The 16,907-nt window shown below is 37.7% G+C and overlaps 1 protein-coding gene across 1 annotated transcript; it reads left to right on the top strand.

Moving 5' to 3' along the window:
- The first annotated feature begins 9,942 nt into the window (after window positions 1-9,942).
- Window positions 9,943-16,562, top strand: LOC141521935 (ribonuclease pancreatic-like). Its single transcript, XM_074234955.1, has 3 exons — window positions 9,943-10,048; window positions 10,633-10,749; window positions 13,838-16,562. Exons 2-3 carry the CDS (start codon window positions 10,693-10,695, stop codon window positions 14,261-14,263), a joined length of 483 nt encoding a protein of 160 aa, XP_074091056.1. The 5' UTR covers window positions 9,943-10,048; window positions 10,633-10,692; the 3' UTR covers window positions 14,264-16,562.
- Window positions 16,563-16,907: the final 345 nt, after the last annotated feature.

Below are 16,907 nucleotides of genomic sequence, written 5' to 3'. Positions count from 1 at the left end.
CCAACATAAAAATATGGTGGAGAAGTTAGAGATTTCCCATAGTAGTTTGGTCAGGTGAAAAATTCAATGTTGTGAACTGAGTTTCATTCTTAAAGTTTCAGAGTTAATGGGTCTACTCTTCCATGCATAGAACACAGTGCAGTGGAGAATGAGGGAAATTTAAAGCCAGGGAACCTGGGTCCAAGTCTCAGATCTTCCACTTAATATTATTAATAGGTTACCTTGGACAAGTTCCTTAGCATCTTAAGGCTTCACTTCCCTTATCTGTAATGTGAGGGAGTTAAATTAAATGTGTTCTAAGATCCCTTCCAGTTTGAAATCCATGAGCAAAGAAATAAAGGGAATAAATATTTATTAAACCTATTATATCCTAGGTACTATACTAAGAACTTTACAAATATTATTACACTTGAGATTATTTAAAAATCCTGTGAGTTAGGTTCAGTTATGGTTTCTATACTTAATTTATAATTAAAGAAATTGAAACAGAGAGGAATTAAGTGTCTTGCCTAGGGAGTCAGCTATTAAATGTCTTAGATCAAATTTGAACTCAGTTCTTCCTGACTCCAGACACAGCACTCTTATCCACTATGTAACATTATAATTTTCGAAGTGCTTCCACCACAGTTATTTCATCTGATTGTCAAAGAATTCCTGCCTTTTGTTAATGGGCAGTATGGGTATATTAGATTTGAAGTCCACCTGAACTAATTACTCTCCATGCTCCCTCTGCAATTGTGAATAATAATAATATAATGATTTATTTGCCCTTCAGTTTTTTCAGCTTAAAAAAATGGAAATATAATATCATTTGGGATGTGTTGTGAGGATCCCTTGAGATAGTCACAGAAAGCTCCTTTTTTTATAAATAATCACATATAGAATGATATGCAGTGTGTGTGTGTGTGTGTGTGTGTGTGTGTGTGTGTGTGTGTGTATGAGATCAGCTTTGATGAGGCCCTCTGCCCCCACCACCCAAGAATTGATGCATCATCCTAAAGTGCTGGCTCTTTTTATACTGAACCAATACTTCTGGCCCACTGAAAAAGAGTCAGGGCCAGTGTGTAACTGGAAGGAGAGCAGCTCCACAAATGCTCCATGGAGTATTCTCTGACCAGAAGTATTGGAGGCTGTGGAAGGGTTGGTTCTGCATTCACTCATTATACCATCCATGCTTTTTTTCTCAGTAGTAATATACAGAGTACAGACATTGAAGGTAGGACATCCAGATTCTATTACTGCTTAGACCAATAATGAGCTGGTAACTTTGGGAAAGTCACATAATGCCTCTCTGGATATACTTGTCTCATTTGAACTCCTTAGAGTCAATGAAGCATGATAGGTTATCTTCAACTTGGAGCCTGGATACAACACTGGATTTAAGATGGGAAAGACCTGGATCAAATCATACTTTGTGAACTTCCCTGAGTATGTATAAATTGTTTAATCTCTTTAAGCCTCAATTTTCTCACCTATAAAATGGGCATAATAGTACATTTAAGCTGTTATCTCATAGAGTTGCTATGAGACTCAAATGAGAAAATGTTTGTAAAGTGTTTTGCAAACCTTAAATTGCTATCTGGATAGAAGATTCTATCCACTTTCCCTCACCTAACTTTTTCTGTCACCAATGATTAAAGTATCATTTTACCCCCTCTAGTTCTGGATTTGTTTATACAAGTTTGCTTCTATCATCAAAACCTACACACTTGCTCTTCAAAACCTAATACTATCTCCAGACTTGGTCTAATAGGATATGATAACCATTATCTCTGTACTAAATCCATCTCTCCTCCCAACTTCCCTATTATTTTCAAAGATCCTACCATTCTTCCAGTCACCAGATTCAATATCATTCCAAATTCCAAATTCTCAACTCTCTCTCTCTCTCTCTCTCTCTCTCTCTCTCTCTCTCACACACACACACACACACACACACCACATCTCTTATGTACATATGTCTCTTTCTGGACAATTTAAATAACTTTCTAATTCATCTCCTAGCCACCCTCCTCATTCCAATCTGTACTCAGCTGTCCAAGTGATTTTCCTAGAAGTTTAGGCCTGACCAAAACATTCCCCTACTCAGTAAACTCCAGTAACTATAACTTCTAGGATCAAATATAAACTCCTCTAGCATTTATAAATCTTCACAATGTGACCCTTTCTTTACAATCTTATGACATATCACTCACCTATACAAGCCCTTTGGTCCAGACATACTTGTTTATGTGTTCTTCACTCAAATAATATTTCCTGTCACCATATTTTTGCACTGGTTGTCCACCATCCTGGAATTTTCTCCCACCTAAACTTTTCTTCATAGAATCCATGGAAGACTCACTTTAAGGGTCACCTCCTCCAAATCCCAGTCTCTGTAGTTGCTAATGTCTTTTCCTCTAAAGCTACCTTTCATTTACTCCATTTTTATTGTAGGAGTACTGATTGATTTGTAATTTCTTTAAAGGCAAAGGCTATTTTGACTTTTAGCTTTGTATCTGCAGCACTTAGCCTGTTGCAATTAATAAATTCTTGTTGATTGATTGATGGGTAAGGAGCTTGTCCTAGCTCAGCTTTCCTTTGACCTCAAGGAGCCCCTGTAGCTAAGAGCCAACTTGCTTCAAATAGCCAGAATTTCTTTTTTTTCTCAGATAGTCATCTCCCCTACCATGGCATTTCCTCTCTTCTCTGGCAACTTGCCCAAGCCTGAGATTAGGATGAAGAAATGCAATCTCCTTTCCACACAGGCCTTCAGTTTCAATTGCTTTGTTTCCTGGTAAAATTGCTGGAGAGTTATATAGTCTTCCTTTACGTCCCTAGGTGTAGAACAGAAGTTTACATTCTGAAGTATAATATCCCAGCAGAGTATGAAAAGTTTGTTAGAAGAGTACAGGAAATATCAGTTTTTATTTTTAAAAAACTATATTCTCCTTTTGAAATATTCTAAAAGTAGTATTGTTGCTGGGTAAAAAAAATGGATTGGAGAGGAAATAGTGAGGAGGTGAGGTCAGTGAGAAAGGGAAAGAATCATCAGTACATTTGAAAAATCACAAAAATTAAAGGAATAAATCCAACAGATCAAAATCAAACATGAAGTTTATTTTTTTTTATAAAAACAAGGAGCTTTTATTATAAATAAGAGGTTGAAGGTGTGGGGAAGGAAGAGACATAATTTATAGCACTTTTCAGGGGCCTCAGGGCAGAGAGGAGAGGAGAGACCCCCCTCATTCCTGCCAGAGGGGGATCAGTGCAAAGAGCCAAGATGGAAGGGAGGTGAGGGGATATCCAACTGATGAAGTTTAGATAATAGGTATTCTTCATATTAATCTAGAAAAAAATCAGGAACAAGGACCTAGGAAAAGATGAGTTAATTGATTTCCCCCCAAAAAAGAAGCAAAGAAGCCCTAAATTGATTTCCAGTCAGCAAAGTTAAAAACTGTTTGGTATACCCTTGGGAGAAACATAGCACCATTACTAAATGTTCTCACTAGACTCTAATGTAGAACAACTTATTTCCAAGAATTAAGATTCTTTGTTTCATTCTCAATCAAAACTAAAGTAAAGAGAAAAAAAGAGGAGGCTGAACATGACAGGTAGGTACCTTTTTCACAAACCATTACCAAAAATAAACCATTGCTTTGAAAAGAAAAAGAACCTAGGTTATCATTAATTTATTTGACTAATAAGTATTTTTGAAACAAGAAACATTTTATTCCAAATAAAGTTTCCTTTAGGAAAAATTAATCTATTTCTTGTGTGCAATTGCATGGTAAACTCCAGAATTATTTTTTCATATTGAATAGAGAAATGAGTAAGATTAAAGAAAGTCAAAGAACAGAGGAAGCAAAAAAGGTTGAAATTCCTGATGTTATTCCAAGAGCATCTGCTTCAGGGTCAGAGAGTCTGATTCAAATACTGGTTGTGCTATTTGCAACCTTGTGATCTTCCACAAAGTCACTATACCTTTCTGGGTCTCAATTTCTTTATCTGCAAAATGGGGGGGGGGCAAGAATAGATGACCTCTAAGGTTCCTTCCAGCTCTGTAGTCCAATGATGCTGGCAGTCCTCATCTCTTTCAGTCTTATATCATCCCAGGCCCAGCTCCTACAATGAAAACTACTTTTTCCAGCCCCACCAACTCAGCACTCCTTTTCTCACGGCCAGTCAAGGAAAAGTGTAGATAGACAGACAGGCAGAGAGACAGACAGACAGAGATAGAGATAGAGACAGAGACAGAGACAGAGATAGATATAGATGATATAGATATAGATAGACAGAGATTAGAGAGAGATAGAGATAGAGATAGAGATATTTTATTTATTTAAGGCAATGGGATTGAGTGACTCAACCAAGATCACACAGTTAGGCAATTATTAAGTGTCTGAGTCTGGATTTGCATTCCAGTCTTCCTTATTCCAGGGCTGGTGCTCCATCCACTGAACCACCTAACTGCCCTCAAAGAGTGTATTTTTATAAATTAAAAAATTTATTAAATATTTACTAAGTTCTATTTTCAATACAAGACTCAAGAAGAGCATAAAAAGAGAAAAGAGAAATAAAAACATAAGGAATTCAATAAGATTAAACTGCTTGCATCCCTACATTGGAAAATTATACTTGTAATTCTAAAGAACTATATCACTATTGGTACAGTTTGAAAGAGTCTACAAAGGCAGAGGGTCCAAGTATAAAGTAAAGAACTGGAGGTAAATTATCTCAAATGAAAAGGCACAAAAGATGTATAGTGGAGAAGAAGACGGGAGTGGGACAACTCTTTAATTCACTGGAATTAGCTCAAAGAGAGAATAACATACCCAGTCAATTGGGCATAGAAATCTAACCCTATATGGAAGTATGAAAGAAGGGGGGGTGAGGAAAGGGGGGGAACTGACAGAAGGGTATACAGATTGGGGGAAGTGGTAGTTAGAAACAAAACAAGGGATAAGAAAAGGGTGAAAGGAGAGAGAGAAGGATAAACCAGAGGGAAAAAAGGATGGAGGGAAATATACAGTTAGAAATCATACAATGTGAGTGGGATGAACCATAAAAAAGAAGTGGATAGCAGAGTGAATTAAAAATCAGAATCCTACAGTCTCATTAACAAGAAACACACTTGAAGCAGAGAGACATAGGTAAGGAGTTAGAACAGAATCTATTATGCTTCACCTAAAGTTTTAAAAACTAGGGGTAATAATCATGACTTCAGAAAAAACAAAAACAAATAGATCTAATTAAAAGAGATAAGGAAGGAAACTACAGCTTGCTAAAAGATACCATAGTCAATGAAGTAATAGCAATGCTAAACACATATGCATGCAAGTGGTATAAACATCCATATTCTTAAGTGAGTTGCAGGAGGAAAGAGACAATAGAACTGTACAAGTGGGGGACCTCAAACTTCCCCTCTCAGAGTCAAATAAATCTAACCACAAAATGAACAAGAAAGAAGTTAAGGAGGTGAATGGAATTTTATAAAAGTTAAATGTGTTAGACCTCTGGAGAAAATTGAATGGGAAGAGAAAAGAATATATTCTTTTCTTAAATAGTAGATGGTACCTACACCATAAATTGATCATCTATTAGGGCATAAAAACTTCAAAATCAAATGTAGAAAGGCAGAAATAGCAAATGCCTCCATTTCAGATCATAATGCAGTAAAAATTACATTCAATAAAAGGTAATGAAGAGAGATTTAAAATTCATTGGAAACTATATAATCTAATCCTAAAGAATAAGTGGATCAAAGAATAAATCAAAGAAATAAGGAATAATTCCATTAAAGATGATGACAGTGAGACAATGTACAAAATTTATGGTATATAGCCAAGGCAGTACTTGTGGAGAAATTTATTTCTCTAAACTCTTACATCAATAAAATAGAAAAAAATCAATAAATTGGGCATGCAACTAAAACAACTAGAAAAAATAGCAAATTTAAAATCCTTATTGAAGTACCAAATTGGGAATCCTGAAAGTCAAAGGTGCAATTAATAATATTGAAATTAAGAAAACTATTGAGCTATTAAACAAAACTTAGGGGCTGGTTTTATAAAAAAAAAAAACCAGATAGGGGCACAGTGGATAGAACACCAGCCCAAGAGTCAGGAGGACCTGAGTTCAAATCTGGTCTCAGATGCTTAATAATTACCTGTGTGATCTTGGACAATTAACCCCATTGCCTTGCAAAAACCAAAAAAAAAAAAAAAAAAAAAAAACACCAAACAACAAGATAGATAAGGATTGGGGGGATGGTTATTTAAAGAAAGAAAGAAAACTAGTATCAAAATGCCAGTATCAAAAATATAAAGAATACCAGCCCTGGAGTCAGTAGAACCTGAGTTCAAATTCACCCTGAGGCACTTAATAATTACCTAGCTGTGTGACCTTGGACAAGTCCCTTAACTCCATTGCCTCACCAAAAAGGGGGGGGTGAATTCAACAACAATGAAGAGGAAATGAAAGTTCTTTTGTCCAATTATATGCCAATAAATCTGACAATCTAAGCAAAATTGATGATGAAAATTTACAAAAATATAAATTACCCTGATTAGCAGAAGAGGAAATAAAATACTTAAATAACCCTATCTTAGCCTATATGAGCTCCAAAGGTTCTGCCATAAGTAGTCTATTTGAAATTTGGGATGGAGGTGTCTCTAGATTTGCAAACATTTCCTTTGGCTACTGTGATTTTGCTTTGCTCATGGTAGTGCAATGCCATCTTTGATGCTGACATGCCATGCTGGATAGTCCTGTGCCATTTGTCTCCCATGTTTCACAAATGATACTAAAGCTCTTCAGAGACAATGTCTTTGTACCTCTTCTTCTGACCTCTGTGTGAGTACTTGCCCTGTGCAAATTCACTGTAAATAGTCTTTTAGGTAAGTATATACCTGGCAGTCAGACTACAAGGCCAACCCATCAGAGTTGTTCTCTATGCAGTAGAGTTGCAATGCTTGGCAGTTCCACTCAAAAAAGAACCTAAATATAGGGCACCTTATCTTGCCAGGTGATACTTAGACCCTTCCTAAGATAATTCAAATGAATGTGGTTCAGTTTTCTGACATGATGCTGGTAGACTGTCTAGGTTTCATAGTCATACAACAATGAAGTCAGTCCAATAGTTCTGTAGACTTTCAGTTTGGCATGCAACTTAAGACCTACAAAGAAAGTTAAGAGAATGACCCAATCATTGTGGGACTCAATCTCTGGATGAGTCAAGAGGCAAATAACTATATACAAATAAGCTACATGCAGAATAAATTGCAAATAATCAATAGAGGGAAGATTCTAGAATTAGTTAGGGTTAGGAAAGACTTTCTGTAAAAGTTAGAATTTGAAGGAACCCAGGGAGATCAGGTGGTAGAAATGAGAAAGGAGAGCATTCCAGACATGGAGAATATATAGTGAAAATGCCAGGAAGCCTATTTCTACTCTTTTCAAGCTCAAATTCTTCTCAAACATCCCCATCAACCTTAATGCCCAATTAATCAAATACTTATGAAACTCCTGTGATCACTGTGCTAATTATAAGAAAAGATTCAAAGAAAAGTAAATCACTGTATTTGTCTTTAAGAAGTCTATAGTAGAACATATATATATAAACACATATACACATATATTTACATAAAATAAAATATGCTATGTACATAAAAGAGGGGATAGTAAAATATTGTGTAAAGTATATGAAAGATCCAACCCTGAAGCTTAGAACTAGATGATTATATTAACTTCTTACATCTCATATTCTTCTTTGGAACTTCTGTGCTTTTGGCTTTAAGATTTTTATTTTTCACTATTTTTAAACCTTTATTAATCCATAACCCCAAATTTGAGTCATCAGGCCTCTTGATTCAAGTCAAATTGGCAACCTGGTGTCTGAGATCTACCAAAGTTTATCCCTAATTATCTTTACTCTTCTTCCTTTGCTACTGTCAAATAACCAAGATACTCAAATCTGTAGCCACCTCTTTTTCTTCCTTTCTCTTGTTACTTCCCTGCTCCCAATACTTTAGTGGGGTACCTTTTTTTTGACAAGGGCCATTTGCCTGCTATATGTGGTCAAACATCTAATTAATTCAACCCTAAAAAGTTCCTAGATTTATTGAACTTCAAGTCCCATCTGCGTTTGCCATGGTTGCTCCAGACCAAATGATTTCTTGGGGGACCTTATACAACCTACAGGCCAGACATTTCCTACTCCTGCTCTACTCCACAGGAATGGATTTTCTAGGATTTATTTCCAAGGAAAAAGAGGACAGACATATAAGATTCAGACATTTCTCCTTTCCACAGAAAACCCTACCTTATATTGACCCTAAGGAATGAAAGGAAGATGGATAAGCAGGCAATGTCCCTGCTGACTCTCAGCCATTCTTTCAAGCAGACTATTGAAGTTTGATCTCTTTCTTGGGGTTTTAGGAAGCTGGGAACACCAACCTTTTCAGAGAAGCAATTCTGGCTTTTATGACTCATTATAAGCAGCTAAGCAGAGAGAGGGTCCCTTGGCTTTGGCAGGTGCAACTTGATCTCCAAGTCAATCCCACCCTTTCTTCCCTTGCTCCTCAGGAAATTTAAAGTTACTTAGCAGGGAAAATATTTGAAGGAGGAATAAATTATTAGGTATAGTAGAGATAGAGGCAATTCCAAGGAAAAAAGATCCTATAGCAGAGGCTCAAGAGCTTTCTCTCTCCTCTGCTTTGCCAATACTTGAAGAGCTAAGACAAATTGTACTGAGTGGTGGTACTCAAATCTGTAGCCACCTATAGATATATAATAGAAAATTATCTAAGCCTGGGGACATATTCACCTCTTTCTAGGGAAGTCTAGTCCTGGTAGGGCCCCTGGATCTCAAAGGTATCCTTTTTTTTTGTTCATAATTCTTTCAACCAGTCCTACCAAAAACGATCTAGGCCTTGAGAAAGCTAGTGAGAGCAAAACTTTTTGGGAAAGACAAGGTGCCCAAAATAGGTTAAAGTCATACCTAGAAAGGCCCTCCCCTAGGGATGTGGATGATGTCTCCTATCATCTCTCTACCTGCCCACTCAAAGGATCTTTTTTCCAAAGACTGATCATGGGCAAAGGGAGAAAAACCTCTGGTCCCCAGGTAGAAAGAAGTGTTATGAGGTAGACTATAGGTCATTATGGTAGGCACTGAGGAGTTTTTTTGGTAGCAGAACTGAGACTTCCATTCTATCTGTTTAAGACCATTAGCCAGCTTAAGCCCCAGTTTGTTCCCTCGTGAACTACTCCCACCTATATTCGCACTTTCTTGGCCCCAATTCTACCCAGACTCAGTTCCATGTCCTCATTCAAATATCAAGTTCTGCCATGATCCAATAACAGATCCTTCCCCTGTCTTTTTCATATAAATTCGGGCAAATTTCCCATCTCTGGGCAATTGTTCTCTTTACTATGCCGTTACTTATACAATCATTGTTCATTCTCTTTCCCTCTCTAAAGAAAAAGGTCTAATATTTCCATTTATACCTAGTTTTTCCTACATCCTCCAGAAAATAATTACATCAGTCATCCTCTCTTTTGAATCTTTGGTCTCTCCTTCATGTTTTTGTCTATATCCAACAAACATCCTCATATTTCCTCTTGCCTAAAAAAAAAATTCTTCCCTGCTGTACCATCAAACTTTACTCCTCATTCCTTCAACTCCCCATAAAAATTAATTGCTTTTCACAGTCCCTAGAACTTAATAAAGTCTTTATCTCTTCTTCCCCCCCCCCAATAGATGTCCAATCCCAGGGGGAGGTAGTTAACCAGTTTATCTATTGCTTTAAAATTTACTTTTATGTATAGTCGGGTCAATGCTTGACCTTTGAGCTGGTTCCAAAGTCTGGGTAAATGTGGAGAGTCCCTAACCAAGGGAAGTCTGGTACTTTCCATTTACAAGAAGATCTCAAATCACTCCACCCTTTTCATTACCCACTTCCCACTTCTGGCCAATCCAGTTCTTCATTCAGATGTTAAGTCCCCAGAACATCCCAGCCTCAAGACCAGCTAGATCTCTTCTCTGCTAGAACCAGGACTAGAGGACTGGGTAAGGCAAAACACTTTTGGGGCTAGGTCAGCATTGAGATGAAGAGAGGAAAGGACTGGGAGAAAGGGTGGGAAAAAATTAAGGGCTCAGGGAAATGGGAAGCAACAAAGGAATAGGGGTGGAGAGAAACATTGAGAAGATGGCATATTGGTGCCTGGGCAAAACTGAGAGCTAAGCAAAGCTGTAAAGGAGACACTACCCCTCTTACTCCTTCTGACTTGCCACAACCTCCTTTCACTTCAGGATTAATTATCGTAGATTTATGTCTGTTTTCTGCTTCCCCTTGTGCTGTTTCTTCTCCTACTGGCTCAGACACTTCTAATCTGCTGCCGTCTAGACCCTCTACAGTTTTCCCTTTCCTTATCTATCCCAGGACTTTTTCCCCAAGTAAGGGTCCAGGTGTTCTGGGTGACAGTGTGATAATTTGATAAATGGATCTGTCCAAGTTGAGGTGCTGATGAGCATGAATCTAGTAATACCTAAAGTAACAAATGCTTATGTTGGGGATGGAGAGGTGGGAGAAGGGATGGAGGAGAGGGAGACAATTCACTGTGTATCTCCTTAAATTTCCTTTTCTCCTTCAGAAAGCCAGCTCATAAAGTCAATCATTGACTCAGAAGAAGGATCGGGGAGTGCTTCAGCTCATGATGGCAGCCCCTGGAAATGAGAGGCTAGCACTTTGCTTTAGAGAGGATAACTCCGTGAGTTGGGAGAGTCACTTTCATTTCTAAATTAACTTCTCCTTTCACTTTTGTTTCTTCTTTCACTGAATATGAAACTTTTGTCTAGAAACTTTTCCCCCCCACTGGATCTCCTCCCAGAGGTTCCTGGTCCCTCCTCCTGAAATCTGAAACTTGGTCCCCATGGATCTACTGAGAGGATAAGAAGAACATTCTCACTCTAATTGTCACTCTACCCTCATTCTCTCTGAACCTCAATTCTTACATCTGTAAAACAAGGGAGTTGGAATAACTGATCTCTAAGTTTCTTTTCTACTACAACCTACAACCTGCCTCTCTCTTTAGCCTTGCAGCTGCTGGGTCTCCCCTATGAGTCAAAGAGGATTGGGAAGAGATACAGAGGAGGGTCCTTGTTTCTATCAGCAAGGTGGTCTCTCTAATAGTTCCCAAGCACTAATATGAATTGACCTTGGAATTCCATTAACCCAATCATAGAAGTAAAGGATTTCATGCTGAAAGGGTTCTTGGAGATCACCTTGTTCAAAATACACATTTTATAGATGAAGAGGCAAAACACCAAAGAGAAACTGGCCCAAATTCATACTGGTAGTAAATAGCAAGTCTCCATTTGTACTGAGGCACTCTGACTCCAGAATTCTTTCCCCTCTGCCAAACATAGCTTCCTAAGTTCACTTGCTTTCCATCATTTGTCAATATTGTTTCTCCCTAATGACAATGATTGTGAAGGTTGGCCACTGGTCATTCTGACCTCCCTAGCACATTTGCCCTTCCTTATACCCTCATACACAAACCTCATAAACCCATAACCACCTTTTATGTTCCAGTGGCTGTCATATACACAGATGTGTGCACCCTCATACACATATCTCATAAACCCCAAAGCTATACTTTATGTACCAATGGCTCTCCATCTACCCCAAATATTGCTTCTCTGACTTCTCTACCATGCCTCTAAGAAGTTCATTATTGGAATTATCTCATCATCCTGTAAGATCTCAACAGCCTTGGTACTTCACTTCATCACTACCCTCTGTCTCTCCAATTGGAGGGTAGAACCACAAACTCCATTTAATCAAAGGCATAAAAATAAATGAAAAGATTCCTCTGTACATATATTGGACAAGGGAGAAGAAACACAAGCAGAGATTATGTAGCTGTCATCTTCCCTGTTTTCTTCATGGTTACCTCCTCCAGAAGCCCCCTTTTATCCTTGCTCTGGGAACAGTAATCAAATCAACGCTATCATTGCTACTTGAAAGAGTGCAATAGCAATTGCCCTATGACTCTACTAGAGAATCCCTATAACTCTCCTTTCTGGCCACCATTTTCATATACATATATATATATATATATATATATATATATATATACACACACACACACACACACACACACACACACACACATGAAATAGAGGGAGACTATATATAGTCTCCCTCTATTAAGGTATTTGAGATAAGGATGGCCTGTGTGTGTGTGTGTGTATGTATACATATATATATATATATATATATATATATAGTTAGAACCTAGCACAGGCCCTGCCACATAGGAGATAACTAATAATAAATTAAGGTACTACAATAATTTAATGCATTCAATTCTCACATATATAAGATATAGGATTATAAATTTGAACTAAAAGGAACTTTAGAAGCTATTTAGTCCAATGCTACTATATAACCAGTAAGGAAATTGTCCTAAAGAGCTTAAGTAATTTTCCCAAGGTGGATCACACAGGTAGAAAGTGACAGAGAAAGGTTTTGGACCTGGGTCCCAGAATCCATACCCAGTGTTCTTTATCTGAACCATTCTGCCTCTGGGGAGCACATCACCAGGGCACATATAAGAAGAGGCACATAGAGTTGTATTATGGTCAATACAATTCACACTTCTGGGGTGCAGATGCCCTTGGGTGATGTCCTGAGTGAGATGGGGTCCTCTGTGGCTATGCTCTCAGCTGAAATTTTCTTTGTTGTTTTCTAGCAAATGTCACTACTGTTGTTCTCTGCTACCATCCTCTTATCTTTAGTTACAATGAAAACTCATCAGATGCTCTGCTACTATCAATTAAATTGCATGTACTATGAAGTTTATCCCCTGGAGAAAGAGAGTTTAATTCTTACTGTGACTGTATCCAAGATATTTTAGGCATATTCTTCCAGAACAGTCAGCAAAAATCAAAAATGACCAAGACTTAGATAGTCTGTGTGTTGAACTGCATTTCTCTGACTACTGCTAATGTCTCAGACTAAATTATTTTCTGAGTTATAATCTAAAATTCATTTTAAATTCTATCATATCTCTGAGTAACTAGCCTGGGTATCCTTCAAATATGGGAGCCCATTTAGCAAAATTGTAAAGAACATAGGCAAAAGTGTGGTAAGGAGATTTCTTCCAGTCTTCTCCCTAATTATGCTCCTTGCTAACTGCAAAAAATTTAGAAGCAAAACTGAAAATAGTAGGTGAAACAAGCAGCCTTTGCCCTACTTCCCATCAGCAACCAAAACTCCTGTACTCCCTACAGATTAGAAATTTTTAACCTTTTTTTTCTGGTATCTGATGAAGCCGATAAACATGCTTTAAGAATAATATTTTTAAATGAATGAAATAAAATATGTAGAATTACAAAAGAAATCAATTTTATTGGAATATAGTTTTCAAAAACAAATTAAGAATTTTTTCTCTAGATGATGGATTTACCCTTCTGCCCTGCTACTTTAGTTAAACCCTATCACTCCTCATCTCTTCTCTAAAGGAGACCAATCACTTCAATCAGCCCTTTCTCCTCCACAGACTTGTGGAGTAGTAAATACTACAGAATCTACAGACATGTGGAATAGTAAATACTACAATTCACTATCCTGACTCCTCTGTCTCTATAATGAACTGCTTTTCAAACTGACATCATTCTGTGTGAGATAATATATATATATGTGTGTGTGTGTGTGTGTGTGTGTGTGTGTGTGTAAATATATGTGGGTATGTGTATACACACAGTATCTACATACTAATTAGTGTACTAGTATGTGCTAGCAACTCATTAAATGTGAATCCCCAATTGCCAACATGTTATTCTTTTTCATAGCCATCAGAGAGAGATTCTAGGTCATTGTTTGCTGGATCTTCAATGAGGGAGCAGAAGTTTTGGCGGGAACATCACAATGGAGAGAGCAGTATTCAAGAGATCCAAAAGCAAATGAGGCAAATCAATTTAGGCAAAAAGAGATGCAAACCTATCAATACTATTATTCATGGCAAACAGGATGAGATCAAGGATATATGCACCAACCCCAAAAGCAAAAATGTTCCTTGCAAGAATGGGCGAGATAACTGCTACGAGGGTCCGAATCCATACTCTGTCACCATCTGTCAGGAGAAGGGAAGCTCTCAGCCTGGTAAATGTCGCTACACCTGTACCAAGAAAGAACCAGTGAAAGTCACTGTGGCCTGTGAGAATGGGAAGCCAGTCCATCTTGAAGGTACCCGGAAGGTCATCCATGATGAACTGTGATTGCCCTGAAAAACTCTTATGTAAGATGATCCACTCTTCCAATGATTGAAGCAATATCTGTTATGAAGGCTAGGCTTTTTTTTTCTTTAAAAGGCATTATCAAAACTTAATGAGTGGGGCGGCTAGGTGGCTGGGTGGATAAAGCACGGGCCCTGGAGTCAGGAGTACCTGGGTTCAAATACGGTCGGAAACAATAATTACCTAGCTGTATGGCCTTGGGCAAGCCACTTAACCCCATTTGCCTTGCAAAAAAAAAAAAAAACTTCAAAAAAAAACTTAATGAACCCTTGATGGCTACAGAACAAAAGCCAGAGTAGGAGGTAGGTGTCTTGGAGAACCAGCCCAGGCTAGCAATCTAAGTTCAGGAAGCTGTGCCCAACTGAGTCAATACTGTATTCATGCTGAGTATCCTTTCTGTGCTATGGTTAAGTAAACTTTTTGTTATCCGTTAGTCTCCAAATGTCTCATTTTGTTTCAATTCCCAACTTAAATTACCAGACTGGCCTGAATCAGTCCCAATCAACACCACTTAAGATGAAGCATAAGTGAAACTGAAAGTACAGTGGCTGGGGGAAAGATGTGGTATCTAATAAAATATCAGACTGCTCATAAGTAACCCAGGTTTATAATTACATCTAGAATGTCTCTGAGTCTTGGGGTGATTACAGTTCCTTTATAGGGATTAGGAACATTGCCAAGTGATCACTCCCTCACTCTTCTATATAGCTTCTAGATATCATTGAACCTGGATTTTATCTATCACATATCAAATATTTGCACACCAAGAGTCTAATTATTTGGGGGCAGTTCAAGATAAAAGCTAAATTCTCTGAAGAGTGGGGATGAACTGAAAAAAAAGTAATTTTGCTCCAGATTTGTCTGTATTTTTTCTTTGTTTTTACTTATTTTAGGCAATGGGATTAAGTGACTTGCCTAAGGTCACACAGCCAGGCAATCACTAAGTGTCTGAGGCTGATCCGGACTCCAGGGCCAATGCTCTATCCACTCTACCTGCCCCCTCCAGATTTGGAAGATATCAGTTAACTTAATCTCAGACAGTTTAGTTTCCCTCCCATTAAATATTATTCAAAAGACAATCAGAAACAGCAAGCAAGCATACTTATCAAAACAGAAAGTAAAACAGTCATTGCAAAATCCATAAAAATTAGATTAGGTGATAGAATATATGAGTAAAGCAGTTCTGTGACACAAGAGAGAATTACCCAAATAGCCTACTCTTATTAACTCTAAGGTTGAAAATCAAGGAACATTGGATTTCTAACTCTTCCAGACATGCTTCTGACTAAGGAGGATGTCCATTCAAAGTTCGTTTCTTCTCCCTCTTTACCTCACCTCTGTCTCTCTCTCTATGTATATCCCTTACTTCTGGTTCTTTTCCTTTATCCTTCAATGGAAATCTGCCAAAGGTTTGGTGTACAAATGTAGTCCAGAATAGACCTGAGATTCAAACCAAGGACTTCTGATTTTATATCCAATATTCTTTCCATTTCTCTTGCTTTGAGACTGAGTTGGGTTAGAGACTATGCTTTAGGAACATCTAGGTGGTGCAGTAGATAGAGCACCTTCCCTGGAGTCAGGAGCACTTGAGTTCAAATTTTACCTCAGACAATAATTACTTAGCTATGTGACCTTGGGCAAATCACTTAACTCCATTGCATTGCACAAAACAAAACACTAAGAAGACTATGCTTTAAGAATGAATTTTCAAAAGGAGTAGGTAATATGTATATGTTTGTGTGTGTGTGTATGTGTGTGTGTATTCTTACTGAGTATCCTTTCTATGCTATGGTTAAGTAAACTTTTTGTTACCTGTTAGTCTCCAAATGTCTCATTTTGTTTTACTTCATATATATAGTAATAGATTTGAGCAGAAAGGGAAGAGAACAATTAGGGTTTGAGCACAACAGATCTCTGAACTTGGATTTATGTGTGGTGTTTATACTAGAGAAAGACATGAGCCAAGTAAGGTTTGGGGGACTTCAGTTAAATGTTAAGTTAGGAAGCATAATGATCATTAAGTCTGAAATTGGATAACTTTCTTTTTATTATCTATAACCCATATTTGAAACAGGTTTTTTTCCAGGTTTCATTTGCATTTGCATTTTCTTATAAGGTGCCAAAGTGAGAGAATGTAAGGGGCTTGTGGAGTCTTATGGTTAGCCAATAGCAATCAAAAAAAAGTCCAAAATCCTGCTATACATGGATATCTTAAAACAGTCATCTGCTTTCTGGAACATGCTTGCAGAGAAGTAAACAAAGAGTGAGTTTGCCTTGTGGAACAAGATGAGAATTACTATACTAAATAGGCAACCTCCCCCTCCTTCCTCTGGGAAGTTCCTTAGTTGGAATTCTATCATAATGTTCTATCAGACTTGGTCTGTGCAGTTGTGAAATGAGTCAGAATATTCTCAGAAGTACACATGAAAAGAACATATCCAAAACAAAATATGGAAGGTGGATTTTCACTACAATGAAATTGATCCAATGGACTAGGTAATAGGAGAAGCACAAGGGGATGTCAGGAATATTAAAGAACACTATTCTGGTAGGTACCATACTCCAAATTTACACAGTTTTCAGCTAGGAAGCAGCTGACACCATAGGAATCAGACTTGGGGGTTAC

Source organism: Macrotis lagotis, chromosome 4 (genome assembly GCF_037893015.1).
Source record: "Macrotis lagotis isolate mMagLag1 chromosome 4, bilby.v1.9.chrom.fasta, whole genome shotgun sequence".
NCBI classification, from domain to species: domain Eukaryota; kingdom Metazoa; phylum Chordata; class Mammalia; order Peramelemorphia; family Peramelidae; genus Macrotis; species Macrotis lagotis.
Note: the sequence above shows the minus strand (reverse complement) of the source record. Positions and strands in the feature narration are given on the sequence as shown.